At 42.7% G+C, this 22,208-nt stretch overlaps 1 protein-coding gene and 1 long non-coding RNA gene across 6 annotated transcripts in view; one reads left to right on the top strand and one right to left on the bottom strand.

Moving 5' to 3' along the window:
• The window catches only part of LOC139781584 (uncharacterized), a 238,758-nt gene extending 220,429 nt beyond the window's left edge, over positions 1-18,329 (bottom strand). For all 3 annotated transcript variants that reach the window (XR_011720609.1, XR_011720594.1, XR_011720599.1), the window contains exons 1-2: positions 18,137-18,329; positions 17,897-17,940 (exon numbers count right to left, since the gene is read on the bottom strand). This is a non-coding gene — a long non-coding RNA (uncharacterized lncRNA). The remainder of the gene's footprint in view (positions 1-17,896; positions 17,941-18,136) is intronic.
• LOC139781379 (uncharacterized) lies at positions 15,950-22,113 on the top strand. 3 transcript variants are annotated; one of them, XM_071720261.1, is made up of 4 exons: positions 15,950-16,220; positions 19,250-19,460; positions 20,168-20,289; positions 20,582-22,113. In XM_071720261.1, exons 2-4 carry the CDS (start codon positions 19,286-19,288, stop codon positions 21,074-21,076), a joined length of 792 nt encoding a protein of 263 aa, XP_071576362.1. In that variant the 5' UTR covers positions 15,950-16,220; positions 19,250-19,285; the 3' UTR covers positions 21,077-22,113. The 3 variants fall into 3 exon arrangements, with proteins under 3 accessions (XP_071576362.1, XP_071576469.1, XP_071576415.1); XM_071720314.1 differs by lacking the exon at positions 15,950-16,220 and adding an exon at positions 16,227-17,258; XM_071720368.1 differs by lacking the exon at positions 19,250-19,460.
• Positions 22,114-22,208: the final 95 nt, after the last annotated feature.

Below are 22,208 nucleotides of genomic sequence, written 5' to 3'. Positions count from 1 at the left end.
GCGGTATCAGATGTTCCCTTAAAAAAAAAAAAAGGAAAAATGTCATGTCTCGCAAATGTTATGCCGTACTTGCGTCGAGCGTAAACCGATACCACTTCTGTCTCGCGTGCAATGACCATCTTGACAAACTACCTGGTGAATAGCGGAGTACACGGTAGCAACGCAAGAAACATGGCTGCCGGTAATGGAGTTTACCTGGAACACTTATGCACGTAGGCCACGCACATGAACGAATAGCACAGCGAATTGCTGACGTAGAGAGCCACCGCGAGAAGTACCGCCCTCCGGAAGTACACTCCTGTTGCATCCTCGCTTCCCCTCTTTCTACACGGTGCGCTCTATCGCACCAAGATGGTCGTGTACGCACAGTTATGCGCGAGGCGCTATGATATTCCTCTACCGAAAATATTTAATAGTTTATATACGAGTACGGTTCTTAAAATAACTTCCGTCGGATCCGTATTACAAGCGGTGCTTATACAGAGAATAAGCCTACGACTCTTTACATCAGTAATTGCAGGATGCTCGGTAATTTACCAGTAAACCTCCGGGCGTTTCTTTAGTCAGCCGAGGGTCTGATCATTATATTATCCGAGCAATAAAGGAATCCCTCGATCGCAACGGTGCCTCCGGCGCTACTCGTAACTCCTGGTGTATAGCCATATATACCGAGGGGGAAAGCTGGTTTTACGAATTTCGCGAAACACCCGCTGTATTTGAAAGAAAGCAACGTTCTGCTGTATCTTCTATTTGACGTGGACGGATATTAGACCACCTATCTTTTTTAAAGATCATAATTTCGGACTGGTGAGACTCTGCACGCTTCGCTTGCCGCTTAAAATTCGGTTAAGTACTTCGTCTTTTATTCTCTATTTGTTTCGAGCGCGGTATCATGTTTCATGACAAAATCAGAACGACTTAAAGTCAGGCTTAAAACGGTCCACATTGCCTGGCATGGCCTGGCAGGTCCCGGGGGACACGCGACACTTTGGGTGGCCAGTCCCTCATCCGCCGCCGGATAATGGATTCCCGGGGCTACACCTTGGCATCAGTTATTTTAATCCGACGATTAAAAATGTCAGACACATGTTCGTGAAAGGCGCGATTTTGCGCTGCACGGACTGTGCAAGTTCGGAGGATTAGGTCCCTCGTGGCTCTCCTCGACAAGTCGGGTACGACCCAAAGTGGATCTCAGATCGTATATAGCGTAGGACACACGATGCCGCTCGATTTCGAGGATCGAAAATCGAGACTCTGCCGCGGCTCGACGAGGGATCGACGCTCGTTCGGTACGATACTGATTTTATCGGAACTTCGTCTGCGAAGTTCTATTTCCAATAGTCGGACAAACTTCATATTTTGCGTCAACAAGATCATGTAAACATTTCAAGCTAAATAGCGTGTACGTTATAACGCGTTAAAGATTACGGATACACGCACGTTTTAAATTCGCGCTGTGGTAACGACACATCCTACCCAGTAATTTCGCTTCTCAGAAATTATGGATTCACCCCGTTTTCAAAATGACCGAAGTCATCGTACAGTTGAGTCACGTTCTTGCCGAAGAGACACGGCCACACAGGTGTGTACCGCTTCATGACGCAACGGACCGCATAATTCCTAAGGGGCGTTTGCGGGGGCGGAGTCGCGGTCGCAAAGAAAGTGCACAACTGGTAGCCACGCGTGTATACGGAACGCGAAACGTGAAACGTGCCGCCATCGAAGTCGAAACGATATCGCGCGCCCTGATGAAGTGCGGCTGATAACTGCATGTCAAACGATACCATTGACAAGTGCTCGTGCAACAGCGCATTCGACAAAGTAGACAGCTATCCAATAGATAACGAGCACGACCTGGTTGCCGCGATAAAGCGGAAAATGCATGCGTTTTCACGTTCTCTCTCTGTCTTTCTCTTTTTTTTTTTGCACAGGATTGCAACACCGAACATGACTCGTACGCGTGTAAGCGCAGATAGCGGATACAAATACAAGGATAGTGGACATAAAGCTCTCATTCGTGTTCAACGTTTAAGTTATTCCGTATATATGCGTTAGCTCTTGCGAAGAGACACTTTCTGGTTGGCGAAGGCAGGTAGGAAGAAGCGGCCCGTAGAAGGCCTGAACCGCGGCGAGAAATGATTTGATACCCCGCTGCGCCCGCCGGATTCACACATGTGTTAACACGACCGTTTCACGCGTACGCACACGCATATATACACGATTATACTCGTCTCACACCTGCTTACCACTTTAGATCCCGAGGATGCGACGCTGCGAAGCCTAATTGGCTTGTCCTCTCAAAACTTCTTACATCTATATTCGCTACTACCGTCAACGTGCACAAGGTATATGTTTAATAAGGACGACAGCTAGCCATTATTCTCGCAATTAATAAAAATAGCTGTTAAATATAATAGTGTCTTGCACTTTTGAACGCAAGTTACACGATCCATTACACAAAATCGTCGCTCGATATCGAGCCTCTATCGAACGACTTGCCGACAAAACCGGCAACTTGCCACTCTCGGAACCTCAAGAGACAGGAGGAGGTGGGAGACGGTGTTTTTTCTCGCCGCGTTTCAGACGCCAGGTTACTAATTAACGCGCGGCCGGACTATAAATCTGAAATTGATCGGCTCTTTTTGCTGGAAGGCGATTTGGGGACCCGGCTGGCGGACACATCCAACCGCTTCGAAATATTCTACAATGCCAATATATATTTCCTAAGGCCATTATGAATATCGAACATATTTATTCCCGCACCGTTTATCGTAAAAATTAAATCGTAAAAATAAATTTTCAATTAGTCCATCAAAAAATGCTAATGTTATGGTTTCATCATCCTACCGTCGTTTCAAAAATTATACTCGAATTAAAATTAAAAAATGTATCCTCTCGCGTTACCGCTGTACATCTCGCGCGAGCGTAAACCAGATGGCGATCATCTCGGCAATAAACGCGCGATAATTTTTACGCGTGCCCGCGCACACCTTGCGGCGCGACCACGACAAAATAATCCCGTGCGCGAAACATAATTTTTCTGTCCGTTAAGCATCCCGGTGAGAAATCATCCCCGACGAGTCGGCTTTCCAACGTCGCTTACCAGGTGCGAGCGTGCGCCCGCGCAACGACCGACCATAATTTATAATTCGCCGGGCTGGTGTGAGTTATGGCGAGTGGGTTGTGTATTTACCAATCTACTCCTCTCATCATAATGCGCCAACACATTCTCTCTTTCTCTCTCTATCTATCTAATAACGTACACATACTACGGTAATACTACACTCAGTAGCGTTTATGCATGGTATTATATCATGCGAACGTGCCCACGTGAGCGCTTATCCTGCAACGATGCAACTTGCTACGACTGTGTGTGGCTATGCGTCGTATCGCCACCATTCTATCTGATGAACATGCGTAGAAATGAAGGTCACGCTCGTTTTACGAGCAATCGAATGTATGTATATGCTTACTGTACGGTGTTGTCCATGCAAATTGAATGCTTTTGACGCAAGGAGTGGTCGACAATTCTGCGATAATATATTTAATATATTAACAATCTCGAGTATACTCATTACCTAATCGAAACTTAACTCCCACTAAAGCCGAGAATTATCACGCGTTTGTCAGGTCAAGTACGAAATTTCGTCCGGCACAGACAGCAACTTCGATCGCTATCTACAGACCTACGCATTCCCGAAACCGTGCGAGAACTCGTGGAGTAAAGGAATCCCTCTCAGTCTGGAGGATTGTGCGAGGAGAATCTGACTGTAGGATATTTACTACGCGACAATTCAGAAATCGCCGCGGGAGTATAATGGCACTGCCAACGGTGCAATCTGGGAGAACATCGGCGCGCTTATCGGCGAATCGCGAAGTGAATTTTTGCGCGAAACACGTGTTAAAACATGCGACCACGCTGCGTATATATGTAACTCAGAGACGGGAGGACAGTAGATAGGAAGACGAGAAAAAGAAAAAGAAAAAGAAAACTCGAGGGGAACAGAACCGTGGATGAAGAGAGAGAAAGAACAGAGTGAGACAAGTTGGAGGTAGAAGGTAGAAGGAAAGAAGGGCTAACCGGGAAAAGGAGGCGGGGAAAGAAGATGAAGGAGACAAACGATACGCGGACTAACCGATAATGTACTGCTCTCACGCTAAAGCCGTCCGTGTATAAGTATCGCTGTGGGTAAAACAAGGAAAGGCGAAAATAGGATGGAGAAATACGAGGAAGATGTGTGGGGAGAGCAAGAAGGAAAATTGCACGGCGGCATGGTACCAGATAGAAACATGAAAGCTCGACTACCATCGCGTAAGTAGCGCGGCTGCCGAGAAAAGAGCGGTAACGCGCGCGCGCTATCGGCGAGTCGTCCGATATAAATATCTCGACTGTTGGCGGAAAGAGGAACGAAAGGGAAAGAAAGAGAGAATCAGAAAGAGGGAGAAAGAGAGTGGAGTAGAAGCCGGTCGCGGTTACCGGCACCGAGTCATCGTCTCGCAGCCAGCCAGCCAAACCAGCCGACCAGCCAACCAAACAGCAAACCAGCCGGCCGGCCGGTCGCGCGCTTACCGCGGGATTCACAATGCTATCTCATCGGCGGGATCAAATTGTCGAAGGACGGACGAGCATATTTCGCGTGACCCCGCGGCAAAAGCGTCCCAGCGAGAGGCGCGCGAGCTGCAGTTCAATTCCTCGGGAATACCTCGATACATTTGTCGTTGTTCCCGCCGCGCGCACGGCCGGTATATATCTAGAGATAACTCCTCGCTCTCTCCCTTCTCTCCCCATCCTCTCGCTGGGCAGATTCTGATGCTCCGTTCTTAGGTACTCGCGAAGGACGGTCTTTCGCGACAGGATTCCACGAGGTATAAATCTCGTCGCTCCGCGCGATCTACCTGCGCGACGACTCGGTTTTTTTTTCGCGGCCACGTTGCTCGTAGCACCGATCTATTTGAATCATTGATCGTAATAATAGCGTAAGTTACATCGAGATTCCGTAAAGAACAATATTTTATTGTTCCAAAATTGTCATACACGGAAATTGCTAAATATTTCTACTTGTTTTCGATTGCATCTACAACATCGTTATATAAACCTCGCGTTAAGAATTTTTATATTGTTCTGGGAAGAATCGAAATCATAGAGCCTTCAAAATTATCTCAAATTTCTACCCTATCCTGTAATTGTATTCTCCTTCACCTCCACCGAAACGATGTCGATCGTCGACGTATACGTCTGAATATGTAATCGAGGACCGTCTCGCGGAAACGGCGGCGGCGGTATTCGGCCATCCGCCGGCACCTTTATTACTCCGGAACGCACTTCCCCGAGTAAAACACAATATATACATCGCGATATGCATCTGCCGTAAACCCATACTTAACAGCGTGTTCCTACAAGACGATGTCTTCTCCCTCCCCCCCCCCCTCGCACACTTCCTGATTTCCTTTATTTCGTTAATCTCTCTTTCTCTCCTTCTCTCTTCCGATTCTATCGTTGCTATCTCCCTTCCTTTCCACGATCTTCTTATACCGACTATCTTAAATACTTGGTGCTGCGTGTAAGAGCATTAAAATACAGGCAACCGCTCGTCTCTCGCGCGTTCCGCCGTTCGCGCGTCTTCCTTCCCCCTAGACGCGGTCGGAATTTCAATTCCGCGCGATCCGCAGCCGCTAAACGGCCACCTATTTGCATGATAATTGTTGCATAGCCTATGAGATTCGCTACCAGTGTTGCGCCAGATATCTCGTATAATGGACTACTCGCGAGGTCAGTAACTCGAATTTTTTTTTCTGAAATTGTACCTATCGGTGGGCGATCTTACGTATTCATTTAACAGTTATCTATATCACCGATAAATCATCAACTTTTTAACCAAAACTAACGCATTTTACGTGTTAGTAATATATAAAAAATATGCAGCATACTTTAATAAATTGTAATTTATAATGCAGTTATCGATATTTATTAAGCATCATCGCGCTTGTTCATAATCATACACGCAAACGTAATAAGGAATGATAATGTTTCATCTGTCCGCTGACTCGCGCAATCGTAAATCAGTAATCTCGTGTAATAAATTGTAACCAAATACGGAACGATCGACATCCTGCGGACTGCACGTAAGATAGTGCAACACCTGCGTCATGCCCTCGACATAGCCGCATCAGTAAAAGAACGCATTATGCCACGATGCTCGTTAAGTCCATCGCTTATCCTCGGCCTGAAATGCTTTGCGAAATGCCAATAATTGGCCCAAAAATTCGACCGCTTATCTGCGGTCGCACCTGTCGTCGGGGAAGCGTCCTGCGCATGCAAATGCTGCGGACTGCTTCACATACCAAAGATTGATATCTGCAATAAATTGCCGCGGTAAACGAGGGTGTAACCTGTTCTACGAGTAATGAGCTCTATTGGTGAGAAATCTTCTACAAGTACAAGTTTACAAATAAAAAGTTATTGTACCCACATCATCCAATATATAAAATTATAAAATATTGATTGTACTTCATTTACGTAATATTGATCACACAATTATGACAGTTTTAATATACAAGTGTACTATGACGCGTTTTAGAGCAACATCCTATTTTCCCTTTCAGGACGTCGATGGATAAAATCCTTGACAGGGCGGACATCAATTTTGATAACGGTTTATCAAGGGGCACGGGCAAAGATACGCACCGGATGTTGGGAAAGCGAGGCAATTTTCGAAAGAGTCGTCGTGCCCGAGAGACGTCGGGTAAGCAATTTTCTTATCGGGGCGTCATTTCCGGCCGTTTATCTCATGGCTTGTAGTTAAGAAGGGACATTGATTAAGGGCCCATTTTAACTCCCGGTAAAATACCTTCGCTGTCGTCGCCTCGCGCACCGCCCGCGCCCCCTCCGAAGTCGTCTCCTCATTTCGCTCCTCTTTTGATTCAATTTACGAGTAGGATGGCGTCGATAAAGGTACCCGATCTCATACTTAGCCTTCTACCCCCCATTTTCTTGCCATCTTGCATCGTGGTATCTGTCTCCCTTGCCCGACCTCGAGTACCTGAATTCACCTCCATTTCCTACTGCGAGTTGGCCGTGTTTCGCCTTCATTTCTCTCTCTCTCTATTCCTCGTCCTTCCTCTCAGCTCAGTTTTATCTCGCCAAGATCAAATCATTCGATTCCCTTCCGCGAGTCGAATGGCCATAATCGTCTTGCTGTTACTTCGAAAGAAAAAGAGGGTCGTTTCAACTGCTATTTTCCCTTTCTAGACGGCAGACCGAACGGTCATTTCACTTCACACTGATACGACTGGTCAGTAATAGTCCGCTTTTGACAATGTACGAGGTGAGAAAAAAGCTCCACGCGATTTTATCTTCGACAAAGAGATAGTATGAGATAAACGACGTGATAAATGCAGAGATTATACCGCGAGTACTTTGTTCAGTCCCGGTAGTTTAATTTATAGCTAGTGTTGGGAAAAAGTTTTTAATTCGCGACGTTTTAAAATGTTTTAACGAAATTGTAAGTTATAATATTCATTGAATATAATTTCTAGAAAGAAAAAAAATATTAACTAAACCATAATATAATTATGATGACTGTTGAATATCCACTCAATCTTGCTCTTGATTTTACACGTACATTTGCCGCGCAATACGATCTTACAGTAATAAGGACAAATTCCAGATATATCGTCGCTGGAGACAAATCTCCGGAGAAATTTACATTTTAATAATAACGGCCAACTGTGTCATCGGTGAGCGGAGTTGTGCCAGGACGGGATGAGAAGCGAAGAGGGAGACTGGCGTCGACAAGACGCGACCGAAGTTTGATATTTCGCCGAAAAGTCCTCGCATTGTCTAAAAGTTGATGGTGTCACCCCAAGGAGGAAGATAACATCTGGTGCTGCCTCCATCAACAGCCTACTCCCCCCACGCCCATTCGCGCAACCACCCCTATCCGCGAAGTGAAGGAAACTCGTCTTCAATTATTCTTGTACCCATCCTCCCTCCCACCTCCCTTCGTCTCTCGTTCTTTCTTACACGGCTTTCCGCGTTGCCACCATCCGGTTCATCCGTCCCCACCCTCTCCTCCCTCAGAATCTCCCTAAAACTCAACCTCTTTCCTCGCCATTCCATTTGTCACGCAATCCTGATGAACGACAAGTTTATGGAATTACGAGAAGCAAAGCGGAATTCATTTGTATTTTCGAAAAATATTTATACACACATATTGATACGAGTATTATTGTCGGAGATTGTCACATAATCGCTTATCTCTGAAGATCTTCACTATTTTGTGGATGATACTTTTCGCGGGGGAGAATTCACGCGATTCTTAATATTCCTTGTTCTTGGACCCAACCAAGAGTCCGCCCTACGAATCGAGGAAGTGCTAATCCTATCAATCAAAATATATTAAAGCTCGGGTCGCTTTTAAGCCCCGATGCTGCTTACCCTTCTTTTCTTCGACTTCACCCTTTTAATAAATTCTCTCGCCGGGAGCGAAAGGAGCGATTTAAAGAGTTTTCGCGGGAAAGGAGCAGGTTGCGAAAGGAGGGTTGCGAGAGCCGAGATTCCGAGTCCGAGCAGCTGGCCTTTGAGGGTGTCGTAACTATTTAATTCTAAAAGACATTGCTGTCTCCCGCTCGCACCGACACCGGTGTTTCCCGGCCTCTTCTCTTTGCATCACAAAAGAACCGCAGGAAATTCCAATTCCCGTCGAACGTCACCTCGGGATCGTCGGCAAGCTGCCGGCGGCTCTTTGGCGTTATTATTTTCCTATTAGCAAGAATCTGTACAATAAACGCAATAAACGATCTCGGAACTCTTGTATTTGTCCATAAGCTGGATAAAAATTTCATTTGTATTAGTTATATTTGTGCGAAGAAAGTAGCAACGTAAAATTCTCCAGATATTAAAATTTTTTTAAATTTTATACTTTATAGTTACACGTATTAACTGTTAATAGTCTTTCGTCAGTGCGGACGCGAATGATAATGTCAATAAATCTGGTACAGAAACTGTAATCTGCTGGCAGGAGCGCCATTAGTGGCGTTCACACGTGTAACGATCAGTAGGAATCGTATAAAGCACACAAATGACAGAGATTTTTCATAATTACACATTGAACTAATCCGAAACGGATGCTACACGTTTTCATGCCAATGTACGGACACGCGCAAGAGCGTTATCACGCCGTTAAATATCATTTGCTAATTAGCTTCATCGCTCGACGTGTAACCATAAATTATTCTGTCTATTTCGATGTATGGAAGCTCCGGCTGCGGGTTCGGTGAGAATTAACCATAACATCGCGTCGACTGTTCGGAATTGTGATTATCGCCCGTGCATTTTAAAATAATTAATATTTATTCTGGTTGCGCGCCGTGTATGTGAAATATAGGAAATTTCAATTCTTCAAAGCGTATAAATTATTATGTTCTAAATGGAAGCGCTCTGCTGTGTAATATTTTTCTTTGTCTCTCCGATATTCTCTACGAGATACGCGCACGACGGGGTTATTTCACGTATAACATTCTGTGTACGAGGATATAAAATATTTAGCTTGTCCTATTTTATTATATTACAACCTATTTCGCGAAAAGAACGCTTGTTGCGAAGCAGCGAATAACACGGAGAAAGAAAGATAGGAATTTTTCAGGTGTAACACTCTGCTAAAGTGTCTTCCCGGTCTCTGTCAGGAAAAAAATAGCCTCGCATGTTTTCACTCGACACTCACACATTCAAATATCATTCGACTTTGCATATTCCGTAATATTCCGAAAAACACAACCGGAATATTTATTGTTCGCAATATTACTGATGTCACCGTGTGTCGCAGAGGACTATCGGGCTGCATTGTTATCGTGACATTGATCGATAAGGCATGAGATAACCGTATCGTATCTACTTTTGCATATCTGTTACAAAGATTTAATAAAAGGGCAACGCTGTTCTACAAAGTGAAGGACACGCGAGTTGAAGTAAAATTTCGCAAACGGCAAAGCGTGAAATCATAGAGCGCCGGGACGATGTTTCGAAGTGTCGCTGGCGGAAACATCTCACCGTCCACCCACCGTCTCTCTCCTCTCTCTCTTCAGCTTTGAGGATTGCCCTCCGAAAACTGGTAAGGTGCAAGGTACAATGCTTGGTGGGTACAGTGTGTCCGACGTTCCTCCGGGGAGCGATCAATGATAGGCCGGGGGTACGAGTCACGTGACCTCGCCGCGGGGAGTTCGCGCAATGCATCACCAACCAACCACCCAGACCACCCCCTCCTCCACCCCCGTTCTGCCTCGGCTCTCCACCCGATCCCCCTGTATCCTCCGACTGCCTCCGTCATCCTCCTGCGCGCCCCTCGACACCCCGCAACACCATCCTAGCCAGCCGTCTCGTATCCTGCTACCCCACTCTTCACTTTTCATCCACCCTTCGTGCACACCCTCCCCTTGGCACCGCCACAGAGCTCGTTCGCCTGCCGCCGCCACCACCACGTTTCTGTACTCTCCACCGCGCAGACACGCTGGGAGTACTAAACGGGATTGTTGCTACGTTGCTCTTGGCGACCAGCAAGTGTCGCCGTCGTCGTCGTCGTCGTCGTCTTCGTCTTCGCCGAAGACGAAGGCAACGTTCCGTCGCTCGCTCGCTCGCTCGCTCGCTCCCACTTCCTCGCCTCTCGTTGCTCGAAATCCCGCTTCGTTTTCGGATCAACCGAAACGTTTCGGCAAATGGGAACGCTATGTACTCTCGCCCCGCATTTCTTTATATTTGATAATACTCGATAATTAGATTCGAATCGGAATTATACTCGCGAATTGATGGTTAAATCGATGCTCCCGCTTTCTATATTGACAAATGAGAAGCGTTACATCAACGCGTTTTACTGTGAAATTTCTTTCCCTTCAAGGAAAGAGGAAATAAAGGATCGATATCGCTTCAAATACTGCGTTTATTTAATGATCGTGTGATTTCGGTTGAACTGAGGATTGCAGGCGCCGCATTACTGCGAGTTTTCTTCATCGGTCGTGCCGCATAGCTCTTTGCTTTCAAGAAAATTAAATTTCTACTCTGATAAATTATCCGGCCTTTCCCAACACTTTTCTATCATCTCTCGCCGCTCGACGTTTCGCGTCGCGTTCCGCTTTCGTGCATTTTCAGATACTAATTACGTTATTGCTTCATATTATTTCATCACTCCGCATTTTGCAAGCCGGGTATTGTATACCTGTATATTTCCCATTTTCATTACTCCACTGTACATTAGCAATGGCTATTAAAATAAAACCAATTTTCCCTCTCATTGTTATTTTTATACGTGTTATATACGTGTTATCATTTGTGTAATTCCAAAGCGAATAAATGAAGAATATTCACAATAATTCGTTTTACTGCGAATGCTTTATCACGAATAATCTAAAAGCGCATCCGCCGTTCTCACATAATTGACTCCCCCAAATTGAATTGAAACTATCGCTTCGCGATACCGACGTTAAAGGTCTCGAAATGGTTTCGCCATTAACCTACTTGCCGCAGCAAAACCGATACAAGCGAATCGAGTGTAGCACGTAATCCAATGACCTGCTCCAACGAGAACATAAATATTACTAAATTCTGCGGACCATCGATAGGTGCATCGTAACATTGAAATATTTATCGGGTCAGGTACAATTTCGTGATTATTCTATTAATGCCAATTGTGTTACGATAATATTATAATTTTGAGCGCAATATTTTCTATTGTGTAATATTATACAATAGAAAGATAGGTAGTCACACGTTCGTATAAAAATATAATAATTCTGATGTGTATGAGAGAGAGAAAGAGAGAAAGAAAGAGAAAGAGAAAAACTCTTGGGAAATCATAGCATCTATTACTCACGACAGATCGTCTCAAAAGACAAAAAGAAACGTTTCATGCATCTGTCAACGACCGTATAGTATGTATCGTGCTCACTATATTATGTATATATATTTAATCTACATTTTTCAGTTTATTTGAAGCAAATATATTCGCTTCTCCTAAAAATTTTTCTACCATTTCTCGCTCGTGTTTGATACCGTTATTAGGTGATAAATAGAACGTTAATAATCTCTCTTAATAGCAATAGCTGACAGCAGGTACAACGGATTGACGACTTTATAGTGACACTGTCGCCTGACGTACGATCGCGTGCATGTTACAACATCAGGGTAAACAACCCTTATTGGCCATAAGACCGTGGCAGAATGTCAATCTTCGACCGGTAACCTGCGTTCTACGCTTGGTATGCTCGTTACGACCCTGTTCGCCGCACGATAACTTCGAGGTTACTGCCACCACTTACATTTCCCCATCAACGACACTGCCACTTGGGCCGCAGTGGCTACTGCCACTGATTTGCGAACGAAACATGCTCGAGTTAGCGCGGATTAAAAGAAAATGCAGAGTAGATTTATTTCGCTCACCCTTACCCGCGCGATAAGGGTGAAATTATTTCTACAAACTGCTTTCGGTTAATTACCTGCGTATATAGCTCGAGTAATCTAGATTCTAGCACCTGCAAGGCGAAATTGTGATAACGGCTGTGTGAAATAATGTTAACGTAATACCACTATTATAGCGCCCCTACGCCGTTGTTCTACAGCGTAATTAATATCAAGAGTTATATAAATCATCTTAAAAAAGAGAAGGGTAGAAGTAGTTTTAAAAATGCTCGGTTTGATAAATTTTTCTTCTACTTCAAGAAAATATTAAAATAACTTTTTCTATAAACACAACATATTTTCTTTCAGCTGCGTATTAAATCCTGAGTATTGTTATTGTTACTGTTCGTTCAAATACGATCCGAAAGAATTAATAACGATGTGTAATCTCTGTATTTATTTGCCTATAGGTACTTTCTCACGGCGCGTCAGCCGGAAACGATATGACGGATGAAGTCTCTAGAATATCCAATGAAGTCAGCGTGCAAACTAAGGCAGAGGTATGAACACGCGGACGGATTATGGACGGTTGCGATGCGTGGTCCGCGTGCGCCCCCCCCCCCCCTCCCCACGAGCGAGGTTTAGGCGCGTGCGAGCTGGATTTATGACCCCCATTATGACGTTGACGTATCGCCTTCGTGAGGGTGGCCTAAAGCAAACCCAAGGCGAATCTAAGCCCCGTGTATCTAAGCCAACGGCTAGCCACAGGTCACCGCGACCGGTACGAGAATACTTTGAGTTAATCCTGCGGCTCACCATATCTGCGATAGCTTTAATTAACAATGAGTTTCGTTCTTGCAACATACAATTCATATGACACTTCTATCTCATCACTTTTATCTCACCCTAGAGCATAATACATTAACAATTGTTTAAAAAAAGGTATTGATATAATAATGTGAATTTATTCTCTGTATTAGCAACAATATTTCAAATATATTCGATTACAGCATATCAAGGAAAGAAAACTTATTTCACGTTAATATTACGTTAGGGACGGGCGGGGGAGTCATTCGAACAAAAGAGCAGACACATCCGAAAGTCAAGAACACCGAATTAACGGACACCGAACTGTCGCCGAGTTGGACAAGCGACGTAATCGCGGCGCGTCACGAAAATTATTGGCATCTTCCGCTCCATAATGGTTGTCTAGCGCCGCAATAAAGCGAAAGCAGGGAAACGGCGGGGAGACAGTGGCGCATTGACGATTTAAAGGGCGTGCGAACTCGCTTTTACGCGTCGGATGCGAAACCCCGCGATTCAATTTATATCCTCTGACCGTGCGCTTCCTGTCTGCGGCGCACACAATCTTTCGGGATTGCACCACTTCGTCCACTTCCGGGGGATTCCACTTCCCCCCGTCTCTCCTCTCACCCTCGATGAAATACGACAATGATTCTATCGGCAGCGAGCGTCGCGACGATTCTCAGGAGGGTGGAAGGGTGACGCAAATAAATCGCGCTGCAAAATGGACCGGGCGGTATGTTATAGTGGTCGACGTTACGCATCGGCGAGTGTCAAAACACCGTGGAGGAGCCGCAACTACGATGCATTAAAGGGAACCGAGTTAATGGACAAACGAGATCGTGGAACGGGAAGCACGCGCGCGCAAAGGCGGCCATTCGCGAAGGAATTGTCAAAATACATGGCGAAAGTAAATCGAATATTGTAAGCGAAATCTCTCGACGAAAGAGCAAAATAACATATCACATCGATATTACAAACACCTCATTTCTTAAATCGTTTCTCGAGAAATAAATTCGACAAAACTCCATTCTCTGCGGCACCGCGCGATGTATCTCTATTGTAACTTTACTCGATATCGCAAGTCGATTCCTTTCCGAGTGAGATCGAGGTCTTGAATGCACGGTCAGGGGACCGTACAGAGCTTTACATCGCCGCGTATATGTAACTATAAGAGTCGAAAGACAAACGGTGGCGGCGGCAGCGGTTATCTGCCGAGGTTGGGAAAAGCAGAGAGAGAGAGCGAGAGAGATAGAGAGAGAGAAACAAGGATAAAAGGAAATATATAGGTAAATTCCGATAACGGAGGCAAGGCGAGAGGGAGGAGCGACGGCGCGATGGAGGAAAGGGGCGGAAAGAAGAGGAGAGGCCGTAAGAACGTAGCCGGAGTAAGAAAGATGGGACGAAAACATCGATTGCAGGGGCTTGTAACACCGCGGTACGAACAGAGGGATCAAGCCGAGCGATAAACCAAGCGGCCTGGAAAATGCCGGATCAACGGTACGATGTTTCAGCAAAAACTGCCTGGAATCGGAACAGCCCCGGCTCAAAGAGAGAAGACGGACGGGAGGGAGGGAAAAAGCGCTTCTCGCCGGGGGTGGGATGGTGGGATCGAAAACGAGCGCCTGGAATCGCGGAGCTCTCTCTCGTGGTTTCCTGGTCTACGATCCCATCCTCCTCCCGATCCTTCGGCGAGCGCTTACCGCGATATATACACGCGAGATACATATATGAATTTTACGTTATGCACCGCGTTATACCGCCGTCCTGCAGAGACGCGCGCACCGGAGTCTCGACAGATTTATGAGGGAAGTAATGCGAATTAAACTAACGTCTGCGCGCCGGGGCGATGCGACGCACCGTAAAACGCCGCGATCCCTGTGTGAAATCGAAAATGAGGGTAATTCCCCGTGATAAAATATATAACGAAGTTTCCACACGAACGTGTAACGGTCGTACTGGTACGCGCGTTGATATCAAGATAAATTCAACGTTAACTAATTACCCGCACGTATACTGTATTTAATATTAATTAAGTTGCGCTGTTGTGTTAAATGAGAGACAAGTTTCATCGTATAAAAACAGATGCTCGATATTACGCTTTGTAGAAATAAACTGCACGAATGAAAATGGCAACTCCCTAAAAATATATCCGTCAAGAAATAGCGCGTAAATATAATTATCGACTTTTTTAAATTTAAGGATGTAAAAATAAAAAAAATAATTTCTTATTATCCCGTTTCTTATTTCGATTCTATCTTATTGCGATTTTTCCTCTTTTTACGGCTTTATCTCCGTTAAAAATGTACATATGAGTATACATAATATATGAATGTATGCGAATATCTGCAGTGTATTGAACTCGGTTCCGCAGATTCGCTAAATCTAGAATCTAGATGACTGGTGCAAGTCACTCGTCATTGCGAAGTCGTCAAAATGAGAAATGAACATAGGAGATGGCCATCTGCAAAAGAATGCGTGAAACTTATCACGCACGCGAGATTGAAATGAATAACGCGATCATCAAGAGTTATCACTCCGTAGATAACTTATCGAATGACGGTTGCTCGCGACAAGAGCGTGATTTAATTATTTAATCTAACGATGATTTAATCCGATCTGACTTGGCCTCGCGCGACCTTACGCGACAAATCAAATTAGATAAGTCTACTATCTATCAGCTGTCCTACTCCAATTGATTATTTCTTATCAACTGAAGGAAGAGGCGGCAAAAGCCCGAAGCCGTCGCATACCGTTGGGAGATGGCAACGACTTCAGAGAATGGCCTCGGAGAGAAAGAGAGAAAGCGAGAGTGGTGAGCCTGAGTTACCGATCAGCACAACAACAATGACTGCGGGGTACTCGATAGAAGTATGAGAAACGTCAAAACCGTCGTACTTTTGTCCGCCTAATCGTGCAAGTACGCGAGAATTCCGGTGCGGCGGAACGAACTCCCCAGTTCGATTATGTAGCCGTAGTGCGTCGAACATGAAGACGATAGAGGGAAAAGTAGTGATGCTGGGTTCGCAAGGTAAGCGTTCATCGGTAAACGAGGCGATAAAGCTGGCCCGATTATCGTTATATAAATGTCAACGGGAGGACACGCAACCGCTTCCGAAGCGGCAATCGCGGATGGTGAGGACGCGTGACGCGATCGCACACCTCGGGGGTCGGTCATCGCGTCATTTGTTTCCTGGTGCATCTTTCGTTGTGTCGCAGAGAGGTTAGGTGAACGCGTTACCCACGAACACAGATTCACGCATGAATCTGTGCCCCACACGCGCTGCTTACGTACGAGACTAGAAATGTGTCGCAACACTCGCAACGTCTGGTGCGTGCGTACTCGGTCGCGTTGCGCGAGAGTAAAGTTCGCTTGGTGTGTGTGTGTGTGTCGCAGGAAAAGATGAGATTTATTTCTTTCATATACTAGCAATTTTTAACTAATAAAATTAATTCTTTGTGCGTGTAAATATCTGCACTAATATACATATATGTATAACGTATTTATTATCCTTATAATCGCAGAGATAACAATCGTAAAAATTGCAAACGTTTCGATCCGCTTTCTGGATTCTCCTCGAAGCGTTTGGTTTTGCGATTATTATCTTTACGATTATTACAAGAACAATTTCACGTTTGCGTGATATATGGAAATAAATAATTACGCGCTGACAAACGTTCCGGTTCCTCTCATCTTCCTGCTATCGAGATTTCATTGTCAAAGTTTCTGTTTCTTCATTTCTTTTATGATGTAATTGTAAAAAGCGGTCTTTTGAATTCCGAGCCAAATATCTTCGTTTGACGCGGGCAGTGGTAATATTTATGCTCGCATTATGATACGTTTCCGAATCGGGAGGTCAAAATCCGCGCATGACACAGTTCTCGATACAACGCATGCAGAGATTACAGAGAAATTGAAACGCGTAATCAGCGTACATATAACGAATCGTCTTTACCGTAATCATTTTGTAAATACGTCGCATTCGGCCAATGACATGTCGACGGATGAAAAGAAAAGCAACTATTTAGAAACTTAAGAGCTCTAACTGTTCAGGTGAATTATACACAGGTAAATTTGTACAATTCCTCCCGAAAGTTTCTTGTGTTATTTATCATATATAATAGAAATATAAAATATTAAATAAATAGGAAATTATATGTCGATCAGAATTGTAGCACGCTTTTGAAGTGTACTGATAAAGTGATATTAAAAAATAATCAAAAGTGTTAAAATTGATTGCAGTCGAAAATCCTAATATGAAGATATTGAAATCTTAATTAATTTTTATCGCAATCTTACAATTATATCGCATGGATTTCGTGCATTTAAATCCATAATTGCATTGCATGCGATCTGTCATTTGTCATTTAATTTTCGGAAGCATGCTGACATTTATTTGTATCGCTCGATTAATTTTGTTTCTTCAATTTCCACCGTGCAGATAGTACGTATAGCAAAGCAATTAGTTGATGTGTGATGAGTTAATTACGAATAGAAATTTTGACTGCCATATATGCAAATGTTCTGTTTCGTATTTGATAATTATTTACATATTACTATTATAAAAATTTGAATTTGTGATACTTTATAATTGTGATACTTATTTGTAATGTTCTTAACTTAAATTTTTAATCATACGTCTAGTGTGATTATTATAATTTTCATGATTCATTGCTTTAATCAAAATAAAAATTAATCTGACTCACCAATACGACGCGCAGCAGCGGAGTTATGACTGCATCATATTGATCTGTAACATACAAATATATCCGAATTACAGCAGCATTCTCAAAATAATTAACACTTTCTAATATAATTATCGCAAACAATACATTTTTTATTCGTCTTTTTTTCAAGCGAAGATACTTAACTAGTTATATTTCCGATTAATTCTGTCAATAATAAGTAATAATATGTTAATAATAAGTAAATAATAAGTTAATTACCTCTTCGTTGCTCCGTCGTCACCCGACGCCTCCAAGCCTGCTCCTCCTCTCTTGTTCTTGTTGCTCATTCGTCACATTCACACTCAAACACACACACTTAATCGGAGAAATATAATTAAGTACGATCGCGCGGCACTTTGCAAGGCCCTCCTGGTATTAATTCGCCGCGCATTTTATAAAATTACGATAAAAAAATAACGCGAACGAAGCACGACCACGCGAAGCTACGATTCGCTCAGCAACGAATCGCAAATTGGCACAACGAGTTAATTACGACTATCGATTCGACCGACGACTCTGTTCTGTTAATGACTAATACTTGAAAAATAACTTCGGTAACTTTATCCCGATAGCTCGGCTATGATATGATTAATAAAGTCTAGCTAATAATGACGCGATGGATCGTTGAAAACACAGATTCTAAAATATATATATTTGAAAATATCCAAATTCATTAAAGAATTAGTTATAATAATTGAAATGCTCATAAATAGTTCGTATCTCTCATATTCCTTACTGCTTCGGTCTCTACGAATTAATCATGCAAAACGTCCATTTTAGCAAAGTCGTTGGTAGTCGTTGCTTCGTTTAACCAAACCATTAATCGTAAGGATTAAGGAGTCGTATACGTATGACCATTCGTTAATTACTTATAAAAAAATTGATCGTCTCTTCTGATTCTTCTATTCCTTTCGTATTAACTGTTACTAAACAATCGATATGTATATATCATGGGTTTCCGTCGCTAGATCCGATTACTCGATCTGGCGATTTGCGTATTACTTCGCGCTCCGAATCCGAAAACAGTCGACAAATAAAATTATTTATGAAAGGTTTAAAGAGCGCGACGCATATCTTCCGATTCAAGCGTTATTAAAAGAATACTTAGCACCTGTAAGTATCGCGAAAAGCTAATTTACAAATCTTATCCCGTGCCGCTTCGATTGCCAAGTATTTCCAACGAAAGCAGAATGCATCGCGCGAAATATTCTACCTCGGTAAATAATTACCGTCTCTTACTTGAAACTCTTACGAATCGCGGAGATTAAATTTAGTCATACGGATAGATATTCGTAGAAAATAATCATAGGTAACAATCGCATTTTCATTTAGAAATCGTCGTGATTGTATCTAGAGGGGATTAACGCGATGACACCGGTGACACGCGGAACATCTCGTGCCGATACTCGCCCGCTCGAGCTCCGCCTCGGGATTCTCGGGAATGCCATCAGAAGGGCGACCGCCGCGACCGTGCGATCGCGCGATGCGCGTATTCGAACGGCGCACTACGTCACACTACGCACAACGAAAACAAACGTCGAACGTTAGTACTGCGTGCCGATGTAAATAAATGAAGCCGCGTAAAGCTTTGAACGATCTATAAGGTGTGCCGGAATTTGGAATAGAATTCTATTCGTAATTTCAAACGCTTAATAATGTCGACGCTTAATAATTTCTATGCTTAATAATTCTACTCGCAATTTTAAACGTTTAATAATACGAAACGTTTGAAGAATCAGAACTCTATACAGATATAAAATATATATACATCAAAATGCACGGCGTATAAAATTATAAATAAAATTCTATCCTGAAATCTGACACACTAATTGTAAAACGTCTAAAGTGGGAATTGTAATTTATAAATTGTATTATTTATAAAAGAAATTTGCCTAATATTATCACTCTTACATTTTACATTAGTTTCGATGACCGAATTATTATCGTATATTAAATCTAGCGTTTATTTGAAGAAATATGATTATCTGTTTGAAAATAAACAGTAATTAAATATAATATAAATATAATGGAAGCGATTGATTATATATGCGAAAATTCATTTATCTGTAATATCGAATAAAGTCTTGAGTCTCGTACGAGCTTGAAATACACTCGCTATCAGATAAGATGATCGATTTTTTTTTTTATGTAGAACGATATTCGATGAATGTTATCAAGTGTCAACGCTAACATTAAAAAATCATACACACACAAGTATCATTAGCGCACAAATCACGATATCATTTTCAGGTGTTGGCAAAACGTGCTTAATCGGACGTTACTTGGGAAATTTCGATCATGCAAGTCCCACGATAGGGGCATCTTTCTTCAATTGCAAGATCAATTTGGATGATGCGAGGATAAAATTGCAAGTAGGCTTTCAAAAATCATATTTCTCTCTTTTATATTAATATTCAGAAATGAATTTAGATTTAATAGATCTCGCTCCGACAACGAATTAATAGATACGAAACGCTAACATTCTCGTCCGCGTTATCTTTTCAATTAACCCTTTGACCCATTGATTCAACTTTTCACTTCAGTTGTCTCGATATCGTTATATATTGCGCCTTTAATGACGTAAAATTCGCTTCAAAATACTTAAGCTTAAATAGTTAAAAAATTAAATTTATCTAAAGAATTAAAAGCGTCACTCTTATGTAGGTGTGGGACACGGCTGGCCAGGAGAGATTTCGCTCCATGGCGCCGATGTACTACAGGAACTCCAACGCAGCTATGCTGGTGTTTGATCTTACACAGTACAACACCTTCGCCGCGATCAAGGGTTGGGTGAAGGAGCTACAACAGAACGTGGAGGAGACGATGGTGCTAGCCTTGATTGGCAACAAGTCCGACCTGGTGCAAGAGCGTCAGGTTGACGGTGAGGAGGCTCGGAGGTACGCCACGTCAATTGGTGCTACATATCATGAGATCTCGGTGCTACATAACGAGGGAGTAGAGACCGTTTTCCTGGCGATCGCTATGAGTCTACAGAGAATAGCGTCTGACAATAACGATATGAACACTACCCTCAAGATTTATGACTCTAATAACTTTCTTAAAAGCGACGAAATGCTGCCCTCGCCCTCCGTCGAGGAGAGCCCGCAGAACACCAGTATTGCACACGGCATACACGAGAAACCGTTTACCTGTTGTTAGTTTTAGTTTTTTTTTTTTTTTTTTTTTTTTTTTTAATAGAAAAAAGGCGACAGTAATTAGGCGAAAATCGCATCTTGTTTAGGAATTCGCGTCAATTACCAAAGAGTTTACTACCAAATGTTACTTGCAGCGCTTTGCGGATAGTTTTGTTAGTGAACCACAAATTTTTGTCTTGCGACGCGTTTCCGTTTCCAAGATGCAAAATATATGCAGAGAGCGAACGAATATTCGCTCTTCCAAGCAGCTTTGGTATTAGTTCGATTAGTCAAGTCGGATTTATGACAAACGCTCGCGTTGATTTATCGCGAGAATTAAATCGACAATGTCGACGACAGAAATTATATCCGAATTTTCCATGTAAATGAGTAATAAAAGTTAGCTAGGCAAAAAGGACTATATTTTTTGCATATTAAAATAAATAGATCTCGTATGGAATAAATAATGCGGTATGTTAATGCAAATTAAAATGATTAGAATTATAATGACAAATTTGAAAATGTAATATTCTAAGAATAAGAAATTCAATTATTAACTACGGCGAATAACTATGTTCAAAATCTCCTATTTTGATACGTTTCGATTCTAATTCTACTTCGTAACGTGATAATAGAAACGTGTGATCTTACGTCTTACATGTTGTGCAAAAATTAATGCACGCATAACGATCACACGGCTTGCCATTAGAAATCAAATTTTCGCAAATTACAGCTAATTATTTTACGATTAACACTGCTTTTACTATTATGATAATTTTATATGAAACAACAGTATTCCACGTCGGTGCGTGAATTATTTATGAACGAAATAGAATAGGCTTATATGCTATTAATATTTTTCGTGAAGACTGCTAAACTTTAAGTTTGAATATTTTTCCTATGCAGACGACGAATTATTTTCGATACTTTTAGGAAAAATCCTAACTCCTTTATTTTTTACATATATTATGATACGCACGTTCACGCGCCCCCTTCGGAAATATTTCTAAAAGATTTTATACCCAACAAAAATAAATATATTTGTGATAAAAAAATATATAATGCATTTATAAATAATTTTCCTTTGAGTTCCTTGAGTTAAATTATATAATCAATAATCGTACAGATTTCATTGCGCACAGTATCCACGGTATCTG

Source organism: Temnothorax nylanderi, unplaced genomic scaffold, assembly GCF_030848795.1.
Source record: "Temnothorax nylanderi isolate EJ_2023f unplaced genomic scaffold, tnyl_v1.0 TNYL_tig0001_pilon, whole genome shotgun sequence".
NCBI lineage: Eukaryota > Metazoa > Arthropoda > Insecta > Hymenoptera > Formicidae > Temnothorax > Temnothorax nylanderi.
This window is presented reverse-complemented; position numbering and strand designations above follow the sequence as displayed.